The sequence below is a fragment of the Sus scrofa genome, chromosome 12 (assembly GCF_000003025.6).
Source record: "Sus scrofa isolate TJ Tabasco breed Duroc chromosome 12, Sscrofa11.1, whole genome shotgun sequence".
Classification (NCBI taxonomy): domain Eukaryota; kingdom Metazoa; phylum Chordata; class Mammalia; order Artiodactyla; family Suidae; genus Sus; species Sus scrofa.
In genome coordinates, this window is record NC_010454.4 from 15,574,137 (window position 1) to 15,601,840 (window position 27,704).

At 37.2% G+C, this 27,704-nt stretch overlaps 1 protein-coding gene across 19 annotated transcripts in view; it reads right to left on the reverse strand.

Moving 5' to 3' along the window:
* TANC2 (tetratricopeptide repeat, ankyrin repeat and coiled-coil containing 2) overlaps window positions 1-27,704 on the reverse strand; it is a 365,248-nt gene that overhangs the window by 125,553 nt on the left and 211,991 nt on the right. For 18 of the 19 annotated variants that reach the window (XM_021068126.1, XM_021068124.1, XM_021068122.1 and 15 more), the window contains one exon: window positions 14,644-14,907. In XM_021068126.1, coding sequence (XP_020923785.1) covers window positions 14,644-14,907 — 264 coding nt within the window. Of the gene's footprint in view, window positions 1-5,711; window positions 8,936-14,643; window positions 14,908-27,704 lie in introns of those variants that run through there. The other variant, XM_021068139.1, reaches the window with a different exon arrangement.

The following is a 27,704-nucleotide window of genomic DNA, read 5'->3' on the forward strand; positions in this document are numbered from 1 at the left end:
TACAGCTCCGGTTCGACCCCTAGCCTGGGAACCTCCATATGCCGCGGGAGCGGCCCAAGAAATGGCAAAAAGACAAAAAGACAAAAAAAAAAAAAAAAAAAAAAAAGAAAGAAAAATAGTTATTTAGAGCTTACACATGATTAATTAAAACATTAGTTCAACTACAGAAGACACTGTGCTGAGGGTTAGTTTAGTAATTCCCTAACAATTATTTAGTGAGAGCCTCCTATGTGCCAGGCTCTGTTCTTGGTGCCCTCATTGGCTTAGGTGCCAGTCTATCTCTGGGACTGGAGCGGGTAAGAGGAAGCAAACTGAGATTAATCACTCTTGGCTGCTGAGTGCCAGTGAAGCACTGTCCATACCCCCAATCAAGTAAAAATATCAACATAAAGTGGGTGATAAATGGTACAAAGAAAGTTCAGTTCCATGAGCTGAAGAAGAAAAAAAGATGGAGAAAAAAGAAAAGAGGGAGAGGAAGAGAGGAGAAAATAAGAGAGAACAAGTGCAAAAGACGTAATATTCTCCCACCCCTTTAAATTACTGCAATTGTCTTAATTACCTGGATCTACGGGAAATCCACACAGAAGGAATTTATCCAAATTATACATAAAGTTTTTCTAAGGAAATAAAGAGTCTTTCAAAGCTAGTCCGGGGAACTTGAATCAAGAAAGGGAAGCTAAATGCCACATTATATACCAGAGGGAGGAAGAGAGCATCAGAAGAATAAAAGACAGCCTTGATTTCTTCATTCTAAAATTAAAACTATCCAGAATGGATAACTACCTAATCTCTTACTTAATTCTGGGGGGATTCAGTGATGGTACTGCAGAATAAGGATTTGGCATTGGAACTGCTGTGGCGCGGGTTTGATCCCTGGCTCTGGAGCTTCTGCATGCCATGGGCATGGTGAAAAATAAAAATAAAAGCACTGGGGACAACGACACCATCCTCACTGGTTCTGATTCTGTGAATTAGTTCTTTGTTATGTTTCATACAAAGACTCCAGTTTTAACCAAAGTCTATTTGTTTGGTTCTTTATCCTAATGTGCACAGCTACCCAAAAAGGGGTGTTTTTTTGTTTTTGTTTTTTTTGTTTTTTTTTTGCTTTTTTAGGGCCACACCCACAGCATGTGGAGGTTCCCAGGCTAGGGGTCGAACTGGAGCTGTAGCTGTCAGCCTATACCACAGCCACAGCAACGTCAGATCTGAGCCGCATCTGCCACCTACACCACAATTCATGGCAATGTTGGATTCTTAACCCACTGAGTGAGGCCAGGGATGGAACTTGTGTCCTTAACGGATCCTAGTCAGATTCGTTTCTGCTGCACCATGATGGGAACTCCAAGCTCCTACAGTTTAATCAGCCCAACCTCTTCTTACCCCAAAAGCTCAGAGATGGCAGCTGCTTCCTGAAGTTGCTATGTCCATGATATCTCAGTGTTTTTTTTTTTTTTTTTTTTTTTTTTTTTGGCTTTTTGCTGCACCCTTGGCATGTAGAAGTTCCTGGGCCAGGGATCTAACCCTCACCACAGTAGCAACCTGAGCCACTGCAGGGACAATGCTGGATTCTTAACCTACTGAGCCACATAGGAACTCCTCTCAGTGTTCTTTTTATCTTTTCAGTTCTTTAAAACCTAGCTAGCAATTCTTTATATATCAAATTTTCTGTTAAAATACCAGTGTGGTTTCTGTCTCCTGACTAGCTCCTGGCTGAGAGAGTACAGAAAATAACAGAACAGCAATCCTTTTCACATATGTGATGCTGATAACAAAGCAGTATCACAGAATGCACGTGTAAAAGTTTTAAAGACCAGATACCTAGTTTAGAGAGAGATCAGCAAACTATTGCCTGTGGATGAAATCTGGCCTTCCACCTATTTCTGTAAATCAAGTTTTACTGGAACACAGCCTGTTTGTTTGTTTAAAATGTTCATTTACCCCAGAGTTGGATAGTTTTGACAGAGGCCATATGGCCTGCAAAGCCTAAAATACAGCTGACCCCGATCTAGTCAGATCCCCTCACTCAACAGATTAGGAGACAGTGAAGTCACTTATCTACAGTGACTCACTCAATTCACTGGAGAGCCAGGCCTGGAAACCAGCTATCTTGACCCTCAATCCAGTGAGTGGTATTTGCTTTGTACCCTCCTCCCCTTTTAAACCTGAAGAGATTTTAATTCTTTCTTAAAAGTTTGGTTTATTTATTTTTTGCTTTCTAGGGCCACGCCAGCCGCATATGGGAGTTCCCAGGCTAGGGGTTGAATCAATTGGAGCTGCAGCTGCAAGCCTACACCAGAGTCACAGCAACGCCAGGTCCTTAACCCAACTGAGCAAGGCCAGGGATCGAGTGTAAGCAATATAGGCCCTGCCAATGCAAAGTAAAGTGCTCTGCATATCACAGAATAATAAATCTCTGTACTTTATTTTCCACAGTAAGAAATAAAAGAAATAACAAAAGCCCCAAATCTGTTATTTTTCTGAATAGGAAAAAAACCTGCAAGGTACTTTCTAAGCTGATGAACTGAAGAGTAATATGAAAAGATCAATGACAATGAGCATTTTTTATTTTCTTTTATTTACATTAAAACAAATACTGAGACCATAAGAGCTGGATGAGTGAAAGAACTTTCTGATAATCATTATGGCAATAATGTTAAAGCAAGGTTCTAGCAGAGTTCTTTTACTATAACGGTTGAACACCAGTGCTAACACACTAAAATGATTTGATATGCTTTAATAAAAAGAGAATGTACATATCATTAATAGTAGACAAAATAATATATAAATTTGCAACATAAAGTAGAGCAAAAAGCTGTGTTAAGGGGGAAAAGCCCTAAGCCCTTTTTTTTTTTTTATATATATACATCCATCTATGAATCTTTAGAAGATTAAACTAAGAGAGATCTACAGTGGTCTGGGAACTTTCGAATGCCATGGGTGTAGCCAGAAAAAGAAAAAAAAAAGGAGGGAGGGAGGGGGAGAGAGAGAGGAGATCTATACTTGGAGCACAGATTTAAATTAAATAACCGTTATGTAATCCATTTTGGTTTCTTTGTATTAAAAAAATCTTCTGGCAGATACTTTCAGCCACAGCCTTTGTTTCACATGTTCAACTCCCTCCCTCCCTTTTTTCTTTTTAGGGCCACACCTGCGGCATATGGAAGTTTGCCGGGTAGGGGTTGAATTGGAGCTGCAGCTGCTGGCCTGCCAATGCCACAGCTACAGCGAGTTGGGATCTGAGGCTCGTCTGAGACCTACACCACAGCTCATGGCAACGCCGGATCCTTAACCCACTGAGCAAGGCCAGAGATTGAACCTGCATTCTCATGGGTACTAGTTGGATTCCTAACCCGCTGAGGCATGATGGGAACTCCCCCATATTCAACTTCTAACATTCAATGAAGAGATAGTGGCAGCTTTTGTAAAATATAAATGTTTAGTGTGAACTTTAACAAGTGTTACTAAACTAAGCTTTACCATAGTGATTCCTAGGAAAATGAACATCAGTTTTTCTGCTTTATTTCAGAAAACCAAGAAATATAGTAAAATATATTTTGGAATGAGCACATTTCTCAATTTCAGACAGATGACATTAGAAGAAAAAGACAAATAAATACTGCAATCACTGAACTAACAGTTCATTCCTTTACAAATCCAAATACTCAAAGGCAAACTGAACTAAGGAAAAGAAGACAGATTCAATATCAAGCACAATAGCTCTGAAGTCCTGATTCAGGGCTTAGATCTGAAACCAGCCAATGGGAAACTACTAATTTAATCTGAATTGCAATTTTGTTAGGGTTAGTGTTACCTAAATCTATTAAAACATTCTTTCTTTTTCTTATTTTAGCAGTTAATATCTCTTCTGTTGCTCTCTGAATCTATCACTTTTATCAAATAACCCAAAATAATTCAGTTTTTCCTGATATCATTATTTTCCTTAGTCTTACTTTCAATTCCTTTCTGCTTTATCATTTTCAAAATTCTTACCCCTTCAAGTACCTTATTTAAAGGCATATGAGACAAATATCAGGAAGAACAACCCAGGAGACCTGAAATTGTTAGCTGTGGCCTTTGTATGTAGTTGTACTCACTCGAATAGTCATATGAATGAACCTTTTCCATTTGCAAGCCACTTTCTGAGAAAAAGTCTTTTTTTGTTGTACTTTATCAAACATCTCAGTCACTGTCAAAATTTGCTCAGGCTATACTTTTTCTGCTTCCCTGACAGATCGATCCCCCAGTCAGAATTAACTGCTTTTCCCTTTCAGCAACCACATACATATATGGCTAATTAGCACTTGCGTGATTCAGCTAATTGTTAACAGCTGTCTTCCCTTAAAGCTTACAGCGGGTTCTTGAGGACAAGAAGGCAGTGTCTGATTCATCTTTGACAGCCTTATTCCTTCAGTGTAAATAAGAGTACCCTGCGCATAATGCTCCATATAGAACTAAATTTCAGGCTAGTTCTACTTAGATTTAGAAATCTGTCTAGCTCTGTTCTCACCTTCCCCACTGCTCTGCTTAATGCTTGACAGACATCACTCTGGTAATATGCCTGGCTCCAGTGATGTGCTTATAATCATCCTTCAGGTACTGCTGGCTTCTCTTTTACTCTTTCCTGTAACACATTATCACTTCCTATTGTACTACATAAACTACTTCTTTATTATGTTTACTTTACTTTTCCTGGTGAGAATGTAAGTTCCATGAAGGTAAGAATATTTGTTTATTGATAATTCCCAAGTACTTTGAAGAGTGCCTGGCATGTACAGCATATACTCAACAAATGTTTGCCTGACTGTAACTATATTTCACAGACACACTGCATTTGGGATATATTTAAATAATCAACAAGTAACAAATTAGGTTTTGTCTCACTGGGTTATTTGAAAGCTAAGCATGAAGAAGGTGGCTGCAGCAACAATGCCTTGTACTTCATCATCCTATACACCAGTGACAGATCTAGAGGGACAGACACATTCCCACTTCATAGTGCGAATCTTATTGTGAAACTATCAAAGCAATTTTTTGAGACAATTCTGTGAAGTTAAATTAATACTATAATGAACACTTTTCAGATACAAATATAAGGCAAATTGGTAAGCTAATGTGATTTGAAGAAATAGGAAAAACAAATCAATAGTAAAAATTTTCTGTGAAAAGAAAATGCTTTTAAAAAACCCATAAAACCTATGTGATTAAAAAGCCTTGTTTTCAGAAAGGGAAGAGGGAAGTGGAAAAAGGAAGCATATATTTTTCTGAGATTTCATCAGAATGGAACAGCTGACTCATTTACAGAACATTTAACTGACATACTTTTTGAATTTAATACGCAAGTGGGCAGAAAAAAAATCCAGCAGACAACATTTGGTACAAAACATTCCAAAGGTAACTCTATATTATTATAGAGTTTAGAATCAGTTTAAGTCATTTCTTCTTATATCAGTTGCACTAATGCAAACAGATTTTAGCAGCACAATTGCCATTCTGGCTGACCTGAGCAAGGAGCTTGGAATGACACTTTATGTTTGCTGCAGCCTGGGCAAGAAGCCACTCTGCTGGCCTTTACACCCTTGATTCATAAAGCCAACAGTCTGACTGCTAAAAACCCAATTTCTGATTTTTTTTTTTGGTAAAATCTTTATTATAGTTTCTGATTGGATTCATTTAACCTCCCCCCCCCCACAGGATTCCCATTTTGCATTTACCTGATTCTTAAGATCCTTTTCTTAGGAAAATGTGCGGCTCCAAACATTAACAAGTAGATGGTGAGAGTTTATGTTTTAACTGACTTCTGTCGTTTGTATATTTCCCTGATAACTCCTCATTTTCACACAAAGCACGGAGGGCAGCTGTTGCAATCGAACATTTCCTGCTTCCACATCCCTCCAATCTCATTTGAAGACATCAAGGATGACCACAGACAGTCTATTCTGATAATTTCTGCCATGCAACCACAGACCCACAAGGGTTCTCTACTTCAACACAACAGGCTTAACCATAAATATGTGATTTTTTAAAAATAAAAAAAATGCAATAGTGATTTATATTTTGAAAACAATAAAAGATAGTTTTAATTTTTCATATTTTAGAATTTTAATTCAAAGGTGCAAATTTAAATTTATATTCAGAAAACTAAGCTCCTCCAGGAAGAATCCAAGCCTTAATGCTAGACTGCCCAAACTCAACTTTAGTCACTTCATCAATCAAGTAAAAAGTTTTTATGTTTTCAGTAAATAGTATGACCTTCATATGTAGTATATGGAGCTTTTAATTGGTACATTAACTTCTGACTTCACTTGTTTGAGTCTTTATGTTTCTAAAAGAATACAGCTAAATCTAATTGACCAACATATTTATATTAATCAGACTTCTATTTTAGTAATAAAAAGTACATGGCTGTTTAAAAAATTTTATTACATCTATTTCTTCCATTTATGTCATAGTGAGAGTAGAAGCTCAGAAAATATTTAAAAAAATAAATCACTATAAACATTTTCATATGTGCTGACTCTATCCCCTCTAAGCACAAGTGTTATAAAAGCCACACATCCTTTCCAATCTTTTAAAAAATCAAAGATTTTATGGAATAACATAGTTTTATTCTTTAGAGTTCAATCCAACAGCAGCCTCAAGGATTTTAAATGATTCCTTGACCATTTCCTGGTCCTGACAGATGGAGTCCTATAAAGATGTCAATGAGAAGCTCAGGCTAAAGAGGATGCTTCTCTTTCCCATGTGGGAACAGAGCAAGGACCACTTAAACAATCCCCTAGATTTTTTTTCTTTTGTCTTTTTAGAGCTGCACCCGCAGCATATGGAGGTTCCCAGGATAGGGGTCGAATCGGAGCTGTTGCTGCCAGCCTACACCAGAGCCACAGCAACAGGGGATCCGAGCTGCATCTGCGACCTACACCACAGCTCATGGCAACGCCGGATCCTTAACCCACTGAGTAAGGGCAGGGATCAAACCAGCAACCTCATGGTTCCTCGTCGGATTCGTTTCTGCTGCGACGAGAACTCTAACAATCCCCTAGATTTTTAAAAAAAGTGATGCAAATGGTATTTTCATATCATTATTCAACATTATTTGCTCTTCAAAGTAAATAATTATATTACTCATACTAAGAAGAGAAATTTAAAAGCTGGGTTTGAACAAAGCCTTTTATTACTGGCATCATCACCTTCCCCTCCCACTGTTCATACGTTTAGAACAATTTAGTAAGTACAAATACATTGAATGTTTTCCCTATTTCAAGCTCATCTCATCTTCAATTATTCCTATTCATCAAGGAGATGTGAATATTTATCTTCCCCTAGTTTGGGGAACCACTTCTATATACACGGTAGAAAGTAAAGAAAAATATGTATATATAGAGCTAAAATGAGCAGTGAAGACCCTCCTGAGCTAATAAAATTTACTTTAAAAACTGATTTAGGTATCTAATCACTTAAGCTACTAGAAGCTGTGATCTTATCAAATATTAACATACATTATACAGATAGCAGGCTAATTCCCTGTGAAAATAATTTTATCTTTCTACATTCTGGAAACACTTTTAACTTATAATTTATTAAATTTTGAAAATAAATAAGTCATTTGGTTTACTTTTCTGCCTCTATGTGAAGATACTCAAACCATGGTTTCCAGATACAAAAAATAACTCAATACAAACTACTCCTTGACCTATGACTTGACCTGTAGGCAATAGTAGTGTGTTTGTATTACTTCAACACTGACAAGAAATAATTCTCTGATGAAGTATTTTGTCCAACATGGCCATTAAGTGCTACTTCAACAGTTTAAAATCCTACTCTCCAGACATCTATCCAGCTTCTGATCGTGCATTTACATTTTACTCTTCTTTTGAAGAAATATGATCAGGACTGCTTAAGAATATGAAAATCTCTACTAGCCAGAAAAGCCAGTGTTATGAGATGACCACTGTGATAGATGAAAAAAAATTAATAAATAAGGTGTATAGGCATAATAATTTAGACTCATATTATCCCTTTTATTTTTTTTAACATGGGGGAAGGTAGGAGGGTAGAAAACATTTAAGTATTTAAGGAAATATTTTCCAGTACTTGAATTAAAACAAACTCTAACAACAAAGAAAAATCACTGTTTTATAATACTTGATATAAACAGTATACTTTCTATTAAAATGATAAAGAAAAAAATGACACTAGAAGCATGGTCCCTAAAAGAAAGTCTGATAAATCGATGCTACCAAAATTTTTGTGTTCAAAATATATTTATAAGAAACAAAAAGTTAAGCCACAACTAGTTTACAAACACTTCTGATAAAGACATATATAGAATATACAACAAATTCTTTTAACTTAATAATAGGAAGACAAATCCATAAAAAATGTGCAAAAGGTCTGAAGAGCTATTTTACCAAAAAAGATATATGAACAGCTAACAAGCACACAAAATGAGCTTAATATCATTAGGAAAATGCAAATTAAAACCACAAGACAGCATTTCACATCTGCTAGAATAACCATAAGAAGAGGTAAGACAAATAGTAGAGAGGAGGTGGAGAAAGAAGAATCCCTTGACACTGGGTGCTGCAGCCAATTTGGAAAACAGTTTGGCAGTTTCTAAAAAAGTTAAACATAATTTTTCCAATCCTAAGTATCTATTCAAGAGAAATGAAAATATATGTCCACTCAAAGACTTGCATAAGAATGTTCACAGCAGTAGTATTCACGATAGCTAGAAGATGGAACCAACCTCACTATCAAGTGGTGGATGGACAGATAAAATGAGGGACAGACATACAATGGAATACTATTTGCAATAAGGAACAAACTTCTGGAGTTCTCAGTGTGGCTCAGTGGTTAACGAACCTGACTAGTATCCATGAGGATGTGGGTTCGATCCCTGGCCTTGCTCAGTGGGTTAAGGATCTGGTGTTGCTGTGAGCTACGGTATAGGTTGCAGATGTGGCTCAGATCCCGCATTGCTGTGGCTGTGGTGTAGGCCAGGGGCTACAGCTCTGATTTGACCCCTAGCCTGGGTACCTCCTTATGCTGTGAGTGCAGCCCTAAAAAGACAAAAGACAAAAAAAAAACAAACAAACAAAAAAAGGAACTAACTTCTGATACGTACTATGCTACAGATGAGATTCAAAAACATTATGCTAAGTAAAAGAAGCCAGACACAAGAGACCATATATTCTATGACTCCATTTTTATGAAGTGTTCAGAAAAGGTAAATTCATACAGATAGAAAGAAGATTAATGGTTGCTTAGGGCTAGGGGTGGGAATAAAAATGACATTAGGCATGAGAAATGTTACTGAGATGATGAAAATATTCTAAAACTGATTTATGATGAAGGTTGCATAACTTGTAAATATACTAAAAATGACTGAATTGGGTGAATTAATTTTTCAATGGATGCATTTTATGAAACATAAAATATGGCTCAATATAGTTGTTTTTAAAAAAGGATAAAGAAAATTTACACAGAGATTGATGCTTCAGAGCTTTATCTAGGCTACTATAAACTAAGGTGGCAATTTGAATAATTTCTGGCCAGTCTGGGTACTGATCCTTGGTTTATGCTCTCAATAAGTGGAACAACTTTAAGTAAATTATCCAGTTGCTAAAGGTATTCAGATATTTTTAATTAACACTAAAAATAGGTATTTCTTCAAAGATCTAATTATGTCACCTAGGACTGCTATTTCTAAAACAAACACAAGGGAAAACCCTTCTAGAAAGACAATAGTCTAAATATATACTCTATATATAATTTTTAAAGTTGAAGTATAATTTACATAAAGTACATAAGCATTTAGCTCAATAAATTTATACATATATATGTATGTATATATGTACATATGTATATGTGTGTGTATGTATATATATATATATATATAACAAGCACATATAGTTTTAAACATCTTTAATAGATCTTGACAAGCAGCTTTATAAAGTGGTAGTATACAAATTTATTAATATACTCCCATCAGCAATATATGACAATCTCAATTACATTATATCCTCACTAACACTTGACAGTGACATTCCTTTTAATTTTCCACATATGGTTAAAGTGGTATTTCATTGTCAAGAACTATGAAAGATGCGCTATTTTATCCTACTTCTAAGCTAACAAGTCTGGGTGCTGAAGGAGACAGGAGACATCTAGGTCAGAGATGAAAGACAGTTTATTACTCAGAGCAATAGCAGTAGCCAGAATATCAACATCTGTGTCGGTTACCTGAGCCCCAATTCCCACAGGGCAATAATACAAAGAGGGCTAGGTGGTACCTGCATGTGCAGATGGTTACAGTGCAAGGGACGTACCCTGCGCCTAGAGATTAGTTTTCATTTTCTAGGATTTTATATAAATGTACTCATAGTATGTACTCTTTTTTATCTGACTTCTTTCACTCAGTATAACTATTTTGAGATTCCTATGTGTTGTTGCAGTATCAAGAGTATATATTTTTTTTTATTGCTGGGTGGTATCCATTATAAGCATATGCTTAATTTGTTTATCCATTCACCTGTTGAAGGACATTTCAGATGCTGACAATGTGTGGCCATCACAGATAAAGCTGCTATGATCATTTGTGTACATGTGTGTAAGAACATATGCTTTCATCTTTCTTGTATAAATCCTGATTTTCTGACCTCATACATCTCTCACATATATTATAATCACATGCAGATATATAATATGTATATTATATATGTAATACAGATATTATATGTATTATATATTTAAGAATCATAATGTTAACCTTTTAATAAGCAGAGAGGGGAGAGTGGCTTTTCCTTTTGTATTTTTTGGTTTGAATTTGAAAATTTATTTTGTATGTATTATGTAATATGTGATTCTTTAATTTCTAGAATATGTCAGCAGGAACCACTGAGCAAGGAGATTATGGCTCAGTTTTTGTTTTGTTTTCTTCTTTGTAGCTCTCTGTGTTAAAAAAAAATCCAATAAAAGTTATTTTTTAAGGTGAAAAAGAAGACAATCTCTCAAACCACTCTCTCAATTCTATTTATATAGTCTGGCAATTCAATTCACTATAATTTTGCACAATACCAGAGGCTTTTAACTATTTTCTTGAACTCCAGGCTTTCGTCCTTCAATCTTTCTTATAAAGACAGATACGTAGTCATTCTTTTGAGCTGCAAATGTGATAGCATGGCTCTTGTTTAAACTCCTCACTATCAACAAAGTAAACTCAACACTAACCATCAGAGTACATAAGCTCCTTGGTATCCCTTTCAACATCATTTTCTACCATTCCTTCCATGTACCCCAGGTCCTAGTCATGCAGAAGTACCAATTACATGCTAAGTCCTTTAACTTCTTGTTTCTCCTCAGAGTCACTCTTACTCAACCTTCTCTGGGATGTTTTCTCTTCCTCTCTACTCTCTCCCTTTGCGCTTGATGCTTCCTTCTAATGTGTTTCTATGGTACTTTATAAATACTGTATTACAGCATCTGTCACACCGTAGCTGCGTAGGTTACAAAAATAACAATGGGTGCCAATTAGAATTTCCTTCTGTAATTCTCCAGAAATTCTTTTTTTTTTTTTTTTTTTTTTTTGTCTTTTTGCCTTTTCTAGGGCTGCACCCGTGGCATATGGAGGTTCCCAGACTAGGGGTCTAATAGGAGCTGTAGCTGCCAGCCACAGCCACAGCCAGAGCAACATCAAATCCAAGCTGCGTCTGCGACCTACTTCACAGCTCAAGCCAACACCAGATCCTTAACCCACTGAGCGAGGCCAGGGATTGAACCTGCAACCTCATGGTTCCTAGTCAGATTTGCTAACCACTGAGTCACGACGGGAACTCCCCAAAATTCTTAATATTTGCTTCAGTCACTCTTCCAACGGCTATGTAAGAACTTACTAAAGTACAACTGTTGCCACGGTTATGTTGATGCCTACAAGTGCAAGTAAAGTTGCTAAGGGGTAGTTTGCAAAAAATACACAAGAGGTAGAAGTCTGAAAAATTCACAAATTGCATAATAATTCCCTAAAATTGACCACAATTTAAGAGATTTCATTAAATAATTAGAATATTAGCACTTATGGGATAAAATTCTAAATAAAAAAAATCTTACAATCAATATACTGAAAGAATGTACTCTTTGCCTGAAAAAATGTTGCTTGCTTTGTAAAGTTTTTTTAAAAAAACATCTTTAAAATTATATTTTTACCTGGTGATTAAAATATCTGGTATAGAAACCTAGGTTCTATATAGTCCATTTCTTCAATATCTATTAGTTAGAGAAATGACTGGTAACGTCCTGCTGCTTCTGACAGCCGCTTTAAGCCAATTTTTGGAAAGCAACAGTGTTAGTAACCTTTACAGACAGTGAGGGATGATTCTTATCTGGGTTATCAGTCTTCAACAATTTTTTTTTGTAAAACCTCAAGTTCGTATTTTCTTTTCTTTTCTTTCTTTCTTTTTTTTTTTTTTTTTGGTCTTTTTGTCATTTCTTGGGCCGCTCCAACGGCATATGGAGTTTCCCAGGCTAGGGGTCTGATCGGAGCCGTAGCCACTGGCCTACGCCAGAGCCAGAGCAACGTGGGATCCGAGCCACGTCTGCAACCTACGCCACAGCCCACGGCAACGCCGGATCGTTAACCCACTGAGCAAGGGCAGGGATCAAACTCGCAACCTCATGGTTCCTAGTTGGATTCGTTAACCACTGCGCCACGACGGGAACTCCTCAAGTTCGTATTTTCATAGGGTAAAATAATAAACCTCTAAAGACATTTATCTCAAGAAGGGCAAAGTATTTTATCATTTCTTCAGTAAACTAAAAAGAGAACAAGAGAAGCTTATTCCTCAGTTTCCAACTAAGTGCTCAGTGCCCGTCTCAAATAGCAGAGCTAGAATTCTCTTAGAAACCACTGCTTAGTTACGAAGTAAATTGGAATATACCGTTAAGGTTGGCAGCTACATTTCCCATTTTTATGTAAGCGAAGATTTAATTGCTTCTCTTCTGGATAGACTGAATTTGCCTAGCAATTCCTCATAAGTCACAGCATTCTAGGATTCTACAAAGACATCATAGTTATGGATTAATTAATTAATTAATTAATTTTTAAGGGCCGCAGGTGCAGCATATGGAAGTTCCCAGGCTAGGGGTTGAATCAGAGCTACAGCTGCCAGCCTACCCCACAGTCAAAGCAACATGGGGTCTGAGCTGCAACTTCGACCTCCACCACAGCTCAGCAGTACAGATCCTTAACCCACTGATCAAGGCCAGGGATCGAACCCGCATCCTCATAGATACTAGCTGGGTTCGTTTCCACTGAGCCACAGCGGGGACTTCCGGATCAACATATTTAAATAAGAACCTAGGAGACAAACTTTTCTGTCATTATATAAAAGTGAATAATCTTGAAAAATTAATTTTAATCTTCTGCAGTTACTGATCTGCTGGATGAGCCATTCTTCCCATAACCACATCTGATGACAGGTGCGGATGATCTCCCAGAGGACGGAACAAAGAGCAATGGTTTAGGAAAGATACAAAAGGGAAAGTGGAAAGGCGAGAAGCATTGCACTATCATCTGCATAACATAAATAATTACATCTGGAAAATAAAGAGCTCTGATTATAATAACTATTTTATTATCTTGTGTCAGTGAGATAAAGCTATCCAGGCACTCATCAGGCAAGTAAGAAAGACAAACATAACTTTGATTTTGCAGCATGGACAAAGTCCAGATGATGATGCGTTTTGACAACGTCAGCAGGCCCAACTATTCCGCAAAAGTCCTGGTCTGAATTATTAAGTAGCACCTTAGCTGTGTATAAAAAAAAAATCCCTTGACATCAATCCGAATGGCTGCTAAAGAATAACAGCTCCATATTCCAGCCCCTTAACCTTCTGTATCATCCCCTTACCATTCTGACTGCTAATGGTATTTGAGTTATTCTTCAAGAGTGTAGGTACCTGGTGATTCTACTATGGAAAAATATGAATATGGAATTCCTAAAGATATGGAATAGCCAGGGTATTATGAAAATATTGAGCTCCTCAAAAGGAGAAGTTGAATTCTTGCCTGCCTGCCCCTCTCTCAAACTACAGATGATGATTTACTTACTTTATTTTAAAAATATTATCTTTTTTTTTGGCTGTGCCTGCAGAATGCAGAAATTTCCAGGCCAGGGACTGAATCCACACCACAGCAGTGACAATGCCAGATCCTTAACCAAATAAGCCACCAGGGAACTCCATAGATGATGATTTCTGATAATACAATTTCTACTGAAATATGCTTCCATTTAATAATGTTTTTTAAAATTAAAAATTTCTTAAAAATTATACTCTCAAATTGAAAGCCTTTCAAAGACTTCTAGTGTAAGAAGAGACTTTTAACAGTTTTGACAATTTATAGGTTCTGTTTCTAATTTTATGTGCGTTTTTATTTTATATTTCTATTTTGAGAGCAGAACTAAACAATCACTTAAGGAACACGAGCCTTCCTCCAGGTTCAAAAAGATACACATATTACCCAAATGTAAAAGAACAGCTTAGTCAAAGAAGATGAATGAAAAATTTAAATACTGCAAAAAGCAGAATTTATCTTCATTTCAATATATATGCCAGTAAAACAGTGATTGAAAAAAAACCAAAACTTACCTGCTACTGAATTTGGCCGTGGCATAAGATAAAGAGGAATAGACTGTACTGACTGCGATAAAACTGTTTCCAAATTCCTTTCTGGGATCTTATTCAGACTATAGGTGGAAGCTGTCATGTTTTCATCTACTCGATACAAACAGGAATCCATGCTGGATTTTTGAGACTGCCAAGGTTTTACGTTTCCTCCAGATCCCAATTCTTTACTGCTTTCCCCAACGTATTTTGAGCGTTCCATGTTTTCAGAATAGCTTGTCAATGTAGCTGAAAAAGAGAGTAAACTCAACTGAGAAAGAAAACCAAACTTAGAGATTAATCTGCTTATTAATATCCAAATGAATGACTAGCTAATGAGAATACATGTAACATTATTTTTTAAAAGTAACTGATGATCATTTTATCTCCATCATGAAGTTTAAACCACTGGCACCAAAAGACAACAACACTCTCTCACATATTTTCTTTCTAATTACTTTAACAACTCTATTTAAATGAACTACACAAATTTATACATCAGTGGTAAAGAACTGACAGCTAGGACCTATTAATGATAAAAACTTTAGAATTTCATCAAAATGGAATTTATGTACTTTTCATGGATTGCCAGAGAGCAAACAGATCTTAACACTCTTTTTATTCTTTATTTTTTCCTCATTGAAATGATTTCTTGGCCCTTTATATATAACAAAGAATTAGAAAACAGGAAACAGTCCCTAAGCAGAAGCTAATGTAGAAGAAAGAATCTAAATAAAGGAACTACTACATGGCCTTCGGTCCAATCAGAGCTGTAGCCGCTGGCCTACGCCAGAGCCACCAAGTCTGCAACCTACACCACAGCTTGCGTCTGCAACCTACACCACATCTCACGGCAACATCGGATCCTCAACCCACTGAGCAAGGCCAGGGATCGAATGGTTCCTAGTCAGATTTGTTAACCACTGAGCCATGACAGGAACTCCCTACACGGCCTTCTTGAAGAGCTGTCCTTTCCTCTGCAGCTCTGACCCTCTACACCTAAGTCCCTTAGTGAAATCAAACAAAAGCTGAAAGGGCTTCCAGAATTTCGTCTTACCACTAATTATAAACAGGAAAATTTTCATCACCCCTACAAACGGAAAGACGAAAAACATCTGAAATCTAAACTATAAAAATCTTTGCAATAATTATAAAACAAGATATCATTTCAGGAGACTTTTTATATTAGTTCATATGCTCTTACCTTTTAAATGTACCTATTGTTAAAAAAGAGGGAGACCCAAGGTTATGAGGTCTCTTTGGAAATTTAATTGGAGTTCTGGCCTTTGTAATAACAAGGGAACATGAATGACACAGGAAGATACCTGGGTTGTCTTTCAGCCTTGCTGCTCTTTAAGGTAAAACACCGTCCTTGTATCTGAGTGTTAAGTGCTGCCAACTGGTCTCTGTGTCCTCACTGACGTTAGGGAGCCCAGCTCCGTGGCCACACATCCCTGTCAATTTCATCCGCGAGGCAGTCACCACCAGCCTTCTCAAAGATGCCTGTGCTCTCCGCCCCCACTGAGTCCTGAGTTATTCTTTTTATACATTGTCCCTGTTACCCTTTTTATATCTTGCTGGATTCAATTCGTTAGAATTGTGTTAATAAGGACTTTTATGTCTACGTTCTACAGATATTGGTCTGGAGTGTACTTTTCATGTAATGTCTTTGTCTGGTTTGGCCTTAGCATAGTGTTGACCTCATAAAGTGTTCCTTTCACTTCAGCTTCCTGGAACAGTTTGCATAGAAGTGGTATTATTTCTTCCTTAAATGTTTGGTAGAATTCACCTGTCAAGGTATCTGGTCTGAAAGTTTTCTTTTGGAAAATTCTCCTTTTAAACAACAAATTCAATTTCTATTTAACAGCTTTAAAGCTATTCAGGTTCTTCTCAAACGAGCTTTGGTAGTTTATTTCTAGGAGTTGATCCATTTCATCTAAAATGTCAAATTTATTGGCACAAAGTTGTTCATGACATTCCTTTGTCATCCTTTCAATGTCTGTGAGGTCTGTAGAGATGTTTCGCTCTCATTTCTGATATTAGTAATTTGCATCTTCTTCTCTTCCTGATTAATATGGCTAGGGGTTTATCATTGCTACTGACTTTCTCAGAGAACCAGCACTGTTTCACCAATTTCTGTTCTTTATTATTTCCTACTTTGTTTACTTTGGTTTGAATTTCTTTCTTTCACACTTTCTTCCTTTCTTTTTCAGAAAACACAGTTTCTACAGTTTGAGTACATTTAAATTTATTGAGATTAGTTTTATGAACCAGAATATGATCTGTCTTGATGAATCTTCTGTGTGTACCTAAAAAAAACCTCTACTCTTGGAGTTCCCCTCGTGGCGCAGTGGTTAACGAATCCGACTAGGAACCATGAGGTTGCAGGTTCGATCCCTGGCCTTGCTCAGTGGGTTAAGGACCTGGCGTTGCCGTGGGCTGTGGTGTAGGTTGCAGACGCGGCTCGGATCCCATGTTGCTGTGGCTCTGGTGTAGGCCAGCGGCTGCAGCTCCGATCAGACCCCTAGCCTGGGAACCTCCACATGCCGTGGGAGCGGCCTTAGAAAAGACAAAAAAAAAAAAAAAAAATCTCTACTCTGTTCTTGTTGCATGGACTGACCTATAAATAACAATAAGGTGAAGTAAGTTGGTTGATACGACTGTTTAGGTCTTATATATGTTTACTGATTTCCTACTTGTTCTATGAACGACTGAGAGATGAGTGCCCAAACCACTGACTATGTGTGCGGATTTCTCCCATTTTGAAGCTCTGTTACTAGGTGCATAAACATTTAGAATTGTTATTTCCTTTTGAGGAAATGACCCATTTATCATTATGAAATGATCTTCCTTTACAGAGCATCCTTCTTTGTTCTGAAATCTATTTTGATATTCTTTGTTCTGAAATGGGTATAAGAGGGAGACGGTGAGCATATATTATGGGCTCCAGGACCAGTAACAACAGGGACTTAATCTTCATTTACAAGCCCTTTCTTTTCTTTTTTTTTTAAGGGCCACATCTGTGGCATATGGAAGTTCCTGGGCTAGGGGTCGAACTGGAGCTGCAGCTGCCGGCCTGCACCACAGCCATAGCAATGCCAGATCCAGCTGCATCTGTGCCCTACACCACAGCTTGCGGCAATGCTGAATCGTTAACCCACTGAGCAAGGCAGGGATCAAACCCATATCCTCAAGGATACTAGCTGGATTTTTTTTTAACCCACTGAGCCACAATGGGAACACCTACAAACCCTTTCTAAGTCTTTTTGGGAGATTGCAACTGGCTACCTCCTTAAAGTACTGGATTTGGTCTTCTCTCAGGAAGGAATTGAGACTATCATAGCATCATGCTCCTAGGAGAGACCAGAAGCCACAGAGAGGACTACAGACCTATGTAGTGCAAAGGTTGGGCTGCACTAGGTATACCAACCTGTCTGCTGTCTGGCTACAGTGGCCCTAGCAATGTCATGAACGGTTGCCATGGGTTGGAGTTGGGTCCCTGTTATTAACATCCCTACTCTAGACCAAGGGGTTGGCTACAGGGGCTGCTCCTAGTCCTTTGTGTTGATCATGGGCACAAGTCAAACAATGCCTGTAGTGCCCCTCTCCTCTGTGCCTGAACTTCTTTCTTTTCACTGAGATGTGATCTGTAGCAGGGCTACTCTACTGGATTCATACAATAGGAAGAGCAGGGGAAATAACGCCCTAGGAGGGCTAATACACCCATGTGAGAAGGGAACAACCAGAAAAATCTCCTAATCCCTCTCCATAGTTCAGCTGGTCTCTCTGAAGATACTGAGCAGGACCAAGCAATCAACCTCTGCCTGCTCTGTAATTCCTTTCCTTACATGTACTCTTCTTCATTTCATGCTTCATTCTTCCTTTCATTCATTCTTGCTTCCTTGGTTTGCATTCCCTTAATAAAGTGCTACCACACAACCTTTTGTTGTGGGTTCTATTCTCTAAGGAATCTATGCTAAGGCAGCCTGTTGGTAAAAATCTTGGGAACCATGGGCTATGTATTCTTAAAGCTAATTCAAATGTTCAAGTCATATTAAGTTGTTCCATTATTTTGATATGTGGTGAAAACTACTCACTTTAATTAAAAATTCATTTCATATACACAGTCCTTCGGTCATAAATAGCTCTATGGTTCCTGACCTTTTCGCCACCGCACACAATGTTATACCTTCCCCAATGAGGTTTTATGGATTCTACAACATATTTTAAATTATAATTTCCACATGTGTTCAGTGAGAGTATATAGGTGTATACTTCTATTATCTGTGTATGTGTCTCTCTAAACAGATGGATGCTTTTTATTTTAATTTCTGGAAATTGTCTCATTACTTTAAAATATATTTAAGCATTTTTCTTTCAGTAAAATTTAACTGAAGTATAATTTCATTTGATGTGAAGATGTGTGATTCAGCTGGCTTTGTAATTCTTAGAAGCCTGGAGTTCACACAGCTGCTAGGGTTAGTATGCTGAAAGCGGGAGACTGCTAACTCCTGTTTCCCAGAGGACTTGTCTACACGTAAAATGTCTGTTATTTAACCCTTTCCTCCCTTCCTTCCTTCCCTCCTTTCTTCTTCCCTCCATCTCTCTCTTGCTTGCTTTCCTTCCTCTCTCCTTGCCTCTCTTTCTTTCTTTTCTTCCTCTCTCCTTCCTTCCTTTCTCTCTCTCTTTCTTTCCTTGTGTCCCAGCACATGTTTTTATCTTTAGGGCCCAAATCAGAGCTGCATCAGTGTGGTCATACCCTGGTGTATATTCCAGAAATATACCCCCTTTCTCCAGATAAACCATGAGCACTTTCAGTTGGCTCCAAACACTGACCTTTGAAGGTCTGAGAAGGTAGTAATATGGTTGCACTATTTTCAATTTTTCAAATAATTTATAAATAAAATGTTTATTGACAGCTAGTTAACTAAAACATCAAGCTTCTTTAAACTTAGCTAGAATTATATCAAGGGTGACAACACTGGTTATCTCATTTTGAACAGAAATTATGGCAGACAGAAATATAATATATACATACATATGATATATGTGTGATAAATTAAAAATGAGAAATAAACTATGAATAATGAATGAAGTGATGCTGAAAACTTTTTCAGACATATGGGATCTATCAACAAAAATTATGAGACGTCCTCATTGGTGGTGAAAAGATTTGAGGAACTGAGTTAATTCAAGGTTCAAAGACAGAATTATTCAGTGGCCTATGGAACCTATTTTATTATTTCCATGATAAAGTTTATACTAAGGAAGGGCTTCTATGGTCATGGTATTTAAAAATAAAGACAAGGAGGACACTGATTTTGCACCAAAATTCTACTGCTTGCATAAACCAAACCTGTTATTACATAGTTCACTTGTTTTTCAAACCCAAAGAATTCCTTGCCCTTTTTCACTAGAGAGGAATGTATCTAGTCCCTAACACATATTATATGATCAACAAATACAACTGAGAGGATGGATAAATTTGTTATTGGATGTTCAATATCCAGAATCACTGGGACACAGAAAGAGTGAAAACAGACAACTCACTAGAGTTGTTCTAGACAAAATACTAGAAGTGCAATTCTCTGGGTAACCACTCTTACTTAGGAATTTTGCACATTTTTGCTTCATTGGCCCTTTTTACAGAATATAGTGACTTTTAGTTGATTTCATTCACCTATCTATCTAATACATTTTTTATTGCGCAACAGGTATGTGTCAGAACATACTGCTGAACAAGATAGGTCCCTTAATCCCAGATTAAGGATAATTGTGTAGCAAAAAAGGCCATACACAGGAAAAAAAAGAAATACAATTTTTAAAAATAACATATTAATGTCTGCATATTATTCAATTTTATGAAGTGTCTTCTTTTTACTCAACCATTCCTCTATGGTGAGACCTTATCATATAGTTTCTATGAATGAAGCTGAAGAGGAAGACATGGCCCCCAATAAAAAACATACATATTTGTTTTCCACTAGACCTAATCTATCTCTATTTTAATTCTCTAGACCTAGTCATTCCCACATAGAACAAAGAATAGTGGGAAAATACTGAGTTGTAAGTAATAAAGAGACTTTTCTGAGACTTTCTCCATTTTTCTTCCTTGATCTAGAAAAAAAAAAATTGCTACCTCAGTATAAAGAACTGCTTACATGGCATTTCTATTTATACTGCCATATAGGCCCAGAGGATAGTGTGAGGAAGTAGGAATTACAGGCTTGTTTATAAACAGGCTCACTGTGAATAAAATTAACTCCACATATTTAAAAAGTTTTATTGAAGAACAAATTACATACCATAAAAAGCACCACTGTGTGTGTGTGTATATATATATATATGGGTATAAGCACATCTGCTTATCATCGATAATATTTAAAAACTGACAGCCATAATTCTCATTCAGACTCACTACTTTACTTTTGTTGATAGAGACTAAATTTTTAATGTTAGATAAACATCTTAGGTCATCTGTTCTGATAATTTTTTTTTTTTTTTTTTTGCTATTTCTTTGGGCTGCTCCCGCGGCATATGGAGGTTCCCAGGCTAGGGGTCGAATCGGAGCTGTAGCCACCGGCCCACGCCAGAGCCACAGCAACGTGGGATCCGAGCCACGTCTGCAACCTACGCCACAGCTCACGGCAACGCCGGATCCTTAACCCACTGAGCAAGGGCAGGGACCGAACCTGCAACCTCATGGTTCCTAGTCGGATTCGTTAACCACTGCGCCACGACAGGAACTCCTGGTAATTATTTTAAAACAATGCACTGTTTTGTAACAATTAGGACCATGGGTTTTGAAGTCATATAGACATGAACTTGAATCTCAGCTTTGCCTCTTAATATCTATGTGATCTGGGACCAATTATTTTTGAATCTCAGTTTTCTAAGTCTAAGAACGATTATTACACGATTATGTAAGATAGAGGTAATTTACAGCTAGACTGGGCCAGCCTATGCTTATCTCTGGGGATAACTGGAAGTCTGGTACTGACTCTTAGCCAAAACAAGGTCAACTAGGATAACTAATGATTTATAATTTGCTGTTTAAAGTTTGAAACTCCCTTGGCAGCACCCAGGACTATTTGTTTATTGACAGCTTACACCTGGAGTACTTAGCCTGGCCTGGCTATGTGACTAGAGGGGCGTAACAACTTTCATTGTAAACTTTTGGGGAGCTCTCCTGAAACCAAGATTCCTTATACAAATCTTAGTGATTTATACTCTGGGGACAGAGTACGTCCTATATGATTAAGAATGAATCTGGAGAGCTGCACCTGGAAGTGTCTGGGGTCCTCTGTGCTCGCCTGCATTTTCTTTCGCCTGCTAGACTGTACCTTTACTAAAAGCTCTTTGTTAGCATCCTTTGTGGAGTCCTACGTATCCTTTTAATTCTCTGATCCTGTGAAATTTTTACAACTATTTTCTTATAAGATCATTCTAAGGATTAAATAATGGTGCCCGGCCCAGAGTTTGTACTCAATCAATGGTTGTTGCTATTACCATTACTACATCAGTTAGGTCAGTGATGCAAGACAAACGCTCTGTTTGGTCTCCCTGATCATTTTAATGGGTAGTGTCCAGACTTCTTTAACTAACATGCCATGCAATATAACTATAACCTTAGAGCTACCTGAAATTTACGTAGTGCTAAGTAATTAGAGAAGCGGGAAGGATGACAAGAACCACTAGGCAGAGTAACTGGAAAAACTTAATAGTGAAGATATATGCCTGCACATTTCTGAAAAGAGGTTGGAGAAAATGTGAAAAAATAACTCAAAGTATCTATGTTCATTTTATGACTCTGTGACAATTTGGAACACATGAAGAACATATAACACTCTATGGAATGTGTTACTGAAGGAGCAAGGGGCTTTGATTAGGATTTTCTTTTCTTTTCTTTTTTTCCTTTTTTGGCCGCCTCGCGACATATGGAGTCTGGGGCCAGGGATTAGATCCGAGCTATAGTCACAACCTAAGCAGCAGCTGTGGCGATGCCAGATTCATAACCTGCTGTACCGGGCTGGGCTGGGGATTGAACTTGCATCCCAGTGCTCCCAAGATGCCACCAATACCGCTGCACCACAGTGGGAACTCCAGATTAGAATTTTCTGATTCTGCTTTTCAGTTACTATTGTGAAACATTAGGAAAACATAATCCCTGAAGTATAAGCAAAGTGGTAGACATTTCCTCTTTGTAGGTGTTAAATGATACAAGGCTAAAGGACAGAGGACCAAATCTGGCAATGAACGAGAACCCAAAGTAAAAAAATCCTGAGATGTGATTAAAAGAGGGAATTAAAAAACTATACCTTTTTGGAACGAACTGTGATCAGATAAACAAAAGATAGAAACAAAATGGATCCATGCTTAAATTCGTTTTGCTATATAATACCACACCGAAACAGACCATTATTAAAGCTTAACATGAAAAAGAAGAGGACAGAAAAATGATGTACATCTCACAAAGCTTATGACTATCAAGATTTTTGCTTGAAACTGTATACATGGCTGATAGGAGATTATAGGTAGTTAATGGTATCTAACTAGGTACATACATAAGGCCATTATACCATTAAAGTTATACCAATGATATTAAAAGAGCCGTAAATGTGTAAAACGACTTTGTAACTACCTGACAATCATGTCAGTGATATTTCGGCACATATTTAAGGAAGGTTGTCAGTTTGAGGAGAGGGAAGCTATGATTGGAGCGGAGAATGCTTTCTCTGACAGAAATTAAATCACATCTGGGATGAATCCAGACCACAGAGAATCTAAGAAGTCTACATTTAGTTATTTACAATCTTTCAGAATACTAGAAAGAAAATTTTATATTTACATACTTGAAAATTCAGGAAGTCTGCATTTCTAGTATTCGGATGCTCATAACTAGAATTTTATATATTTTGGCATGCTCTGAGAGTGCTACAGGCAGGCACAGGGATGGCTAAAATTCACTTTTAACTGCAAAATGTAATCAAAAGGACTTCACCCTACAGTGACTGATACATAAAGAAATTAAAAATAGATAATCTAAATTAGTTCATTTACTAGCTTTAGTGCTTCTTGATGATGGGGCAAGATTTAAATATGGAGCATTAATAAACAACAGACTATCTTGGAAGTTTTTGTTGGAAATAATGTAAGCAATATTTACTTTCGAAAAGCCGATGTTTCTATAATCCGAGGGGAAGATACTTAACAAAACATATTTAACAGTTAAAGTAGGCCAGCCTTGAGATTTCCAAAGTAACAACAATATCATTGACTATTATTACTCGTGCCACATACAATTTTCTTCCAACTCGACTTGCATTAAAAAAATATAAAGGGAAACAAGTCATTTTTCAAGATAAGCTGCTCATCTATAATTTGATAACTACTCTGTAGTCTTAAGTAATTTTATGAGCAGTATTATTCTCTTTCTTATCTCATAATTTTGAAGCAAATCTGTTTCAGTATTTTTACACATGAAAGAATGGAAGTTCATTATTTTTCAAATTAGCTTTATTATCCACAGAGGCACTTATTTTTATAAGAAACACAAGTCTGGAAATTGATCAGAAGAGAAAATAGAGGAACACTGTCTGCTCTAAGTCAAAGAAGGATCTCATTTTTAATTTTCAGAACATTATGAATATTTACTCTGACCATTCACTGACATGTTAAGCTTCCATTCTGAAAAGTACCCACTTGTAATTGGATTATGTCTGGATCTGTCAGCACCATCCCTTCTGCCTGAATGAACATATTTCTAAGGCTATTTTTTTATGTACAGCAATATAGGTGACATGCAGTTACAGACACTCGAAAAATATAAACAGAAGAAGCCAGGAAGAGATGTGGCTAGGGATTATAAAAGCCATCTTGCCAAAATTAATCATAAGGAGAATTGAAGAGAATAAAATTAGTCAGTGGAGAATTCTGACCTTTACTATTTATTAAAAATTTAATAAAGTTCCATCTTGTACTCAATGGTCACTATAAACACTGTCAAAAAAGTAGCTTAAAGTGCCAGGTCAGTCCTTCATCCCCTACCCTTCCACCCTTAAGCTTTTTTTTATAAACATTTACTGAGCACCTACTATGCTATCCCATGTCAGTCCATGGGACTGGGTGCTACAGACAGAGATGAATAAGGCACTGTTTCTGCTAATAAGAAATTAACAGTCTAAGGGTGAAAAGCTGGCTCTCAAAGTAATTATAATACCATGTATGAGAAGCGATGATACAGATATGCACAGGTATTACAGGGAACACAGAGTAATTATATGTCCTGGATAGGAGTTAAGAGTGGAGAACTGAAGAGAGGTAGTAGCAGCAGTACTGATGGCAGAGTACCGAGGCTGAATCTTAAAAAATATGTAGGGGTTGGTCAAATACGAGAGAGAGAGGAGATTAAATGCCAAATGATCAATGTGAACAAGAGCATGCACATAAAAAAAAACTGGAATGTGTCAGGTAGCAATATAATATAATGATGCTAGAATAATATATACAAGGCTAGAAGTAGGGGGATTAAAGGCTGGAGAAACTGGCTGTGGCCACATCAGGCGAGCCTAGGCTTTATCTTCGAGGTAAATGGGAGCCAAAGGAATGGTCTGATTGGATTTGATTTTCAGGGAGTTCACTTCATCTTACAGATAATGGAAACAAAGCAGTAACTGCTTTTCAGTTAATTCACTTCGGTGGGTATGTGAAAAACAGACTCAAAAAGGACAAGCCAAAAAGCAGAGAGAACAGATTTGTATTAACCTAGGTCTAAGATAATGAGGACTACCAAGGCGCAAGGCTAGAAAAGATGAAAATAAAAATCCTGGGGTAAGAAATACAGGGGGAAGGTAGGTGGCAAGGACTCCTCTCAGTTTTCTAGCTTGTGTTCTTGGGTAGGTAGGTAGGTAATAGAAGAAAGTATTTGGGACAACTTTATATCAATAAATTTGTAAAAGATGAAAACCATAACTAAAGAAAACAGATTCAAGAAGAAAGAAAAATTTTAAAGTCCTATAGTATTAAATTCATTGAAATGGTAGTTTAAAAAATCTTCATGAAGAAAATAACAGGTCCAGAATATTTTAATGGCAGGTCTTACTAAATCATCAAGAAATAGATAATTCCAATCTTCTATAAACTATGTCAGAGGTTAGGAAAAGAGGCTATTTTTCATCACATTGCATTTCTCTATGTATTTTATTTAGATAAAATATTTAGTTATTTAATGATATCTTCATAAAGGCTTTTATAAAGAAACCAGAAATGAGAAATTATTATGCTAGAAACTGAGGGTATACAAAAATTATTAGAGGAAGTTCCTGATGTGGCACAGTGGAAATATATCCAACTGGTATCCATGAGGATGTGGGTTTGATCCCTGGCCTTGCTCAGTGGGTTGGGGGTCCTGCCTTGCTGTGGCTGTGGTGTAGGCTGGCAGCTGTAGTTCAGATTCGACCCCTAGCCTGGGAACTTCCACATGCCATGGGTGTGGCCCTAAAAAGCAAAAAAAAAAAAAAATTAGAGGTGAATCCTGACTTTAAGGAATTTTGTAATAAATTCTGAAATCAGGAAATGTGAGTCCTCCAACTTTGCTTCTTTTTCCAAGATTGTTTTGGCTACTTGGGGTCCTTTGAGATTTCACATGAATATTAGAATAGGTGTTACTAAATTTCTGCAAAGAACTTTGCTGGGATTATGATAGGGATTTTAATGATTCTATAGATTGCTCTGAGAAATATTATCATTTTAACAATACGAAACCTTCCAGTCCATGAACACAGGATATATTTCCAATTATTTAAGTCTTTAAAAATTTCTCCAGCAATAAATTGTGGTGTTTAGTATATAAGTTGTTTGCCTCCTTGGTTAAATTTATTCCTGAGTATTTTACTCTTTTTGATGCTATTGTAAGGCATAGAAATACAACCGTTTCTTGTGTATTGATTTTGTGTCCTGTATCTGCTATAAAAATGTTCTTTTTATTGACTATTTAAAATGAATAAATTCACATGTCGATAGAGATTAAATATATTCATTTAAGCAGTAGAGATAGGCTGAGTTGACATGGCATTAATATCTGCCACAACACCTAAACAAATAAATTTTTTTTTTTTTTTTTTTTGGTCTTTTTGCTATTTCTTGGTCTTGGGCCGCTCCCGCGGCATATGGAGATTCCCAGACTAGGGGTCCAATCGGAGCTGTAGCCACCGGCCTACACCAGAGCCACAGCAACGCGGGATCCGAGCATCCGAGCCGCGTCTGCAACCTACACCACAGCTCACGGCAACGCCGGATCATTAACCCACTGAGCAAGGGCAGGGATCGAACCCGCAACCTCATGGTTCCTAGTCGGATTTGTTAACCACTGCGCCACGACGGGAACTCCCAAATAAATATTTTGATTTGATAATCTTGAGAAGGAAGCCATATGAGGAAAATATATTTTATTTTCTTCATTCCTAATCATTGCCATTTGCCTGGCCTCCTCAGCTCTTCTCATTTGTTGACCAGCCTCTCCCTCACCCTGTCCTTGAAAGTCTTACCTTCCTTGGCAGTGATATTATAGTGCCCCAATTTGTCTGTCTGACTACTCCTTTTCCTCCATCCACTGGCTCATTCTCCCACCTCTCACTCCCTGCTCAATCTAATGTGCCCAAGATTCTGTGCTCTGCCTTGGTTTTCTTTTCTTCAGATTCTTCTGTTTCCCCAAACTTTGCTCATTTCCATGTGACTGACTCCCCTTAACAAGTATGCAATAGGCAGTAAGTATATGAAGAACTGAGAACTAGCAAGAAACTCTACTGGTCTGGTGAGGAGTGAACTTTTTCTGAATCACTTCTCTTGCTAGACAGATGATGCATGTGAATTTATATGAAGTAGAAAGAACTTCTTCTATTCACCCCTTCTTTTATCAGATAATATCTTTAAAGGACTGGTTACGTAAGGAGTGATACCTCTCATTTTGTTTACCCTTTATCTCTCTCTCCTGCATCATTAAAAAGAACACATTTTATATAAATCTCAATAACTCAAAAGCAGAATTT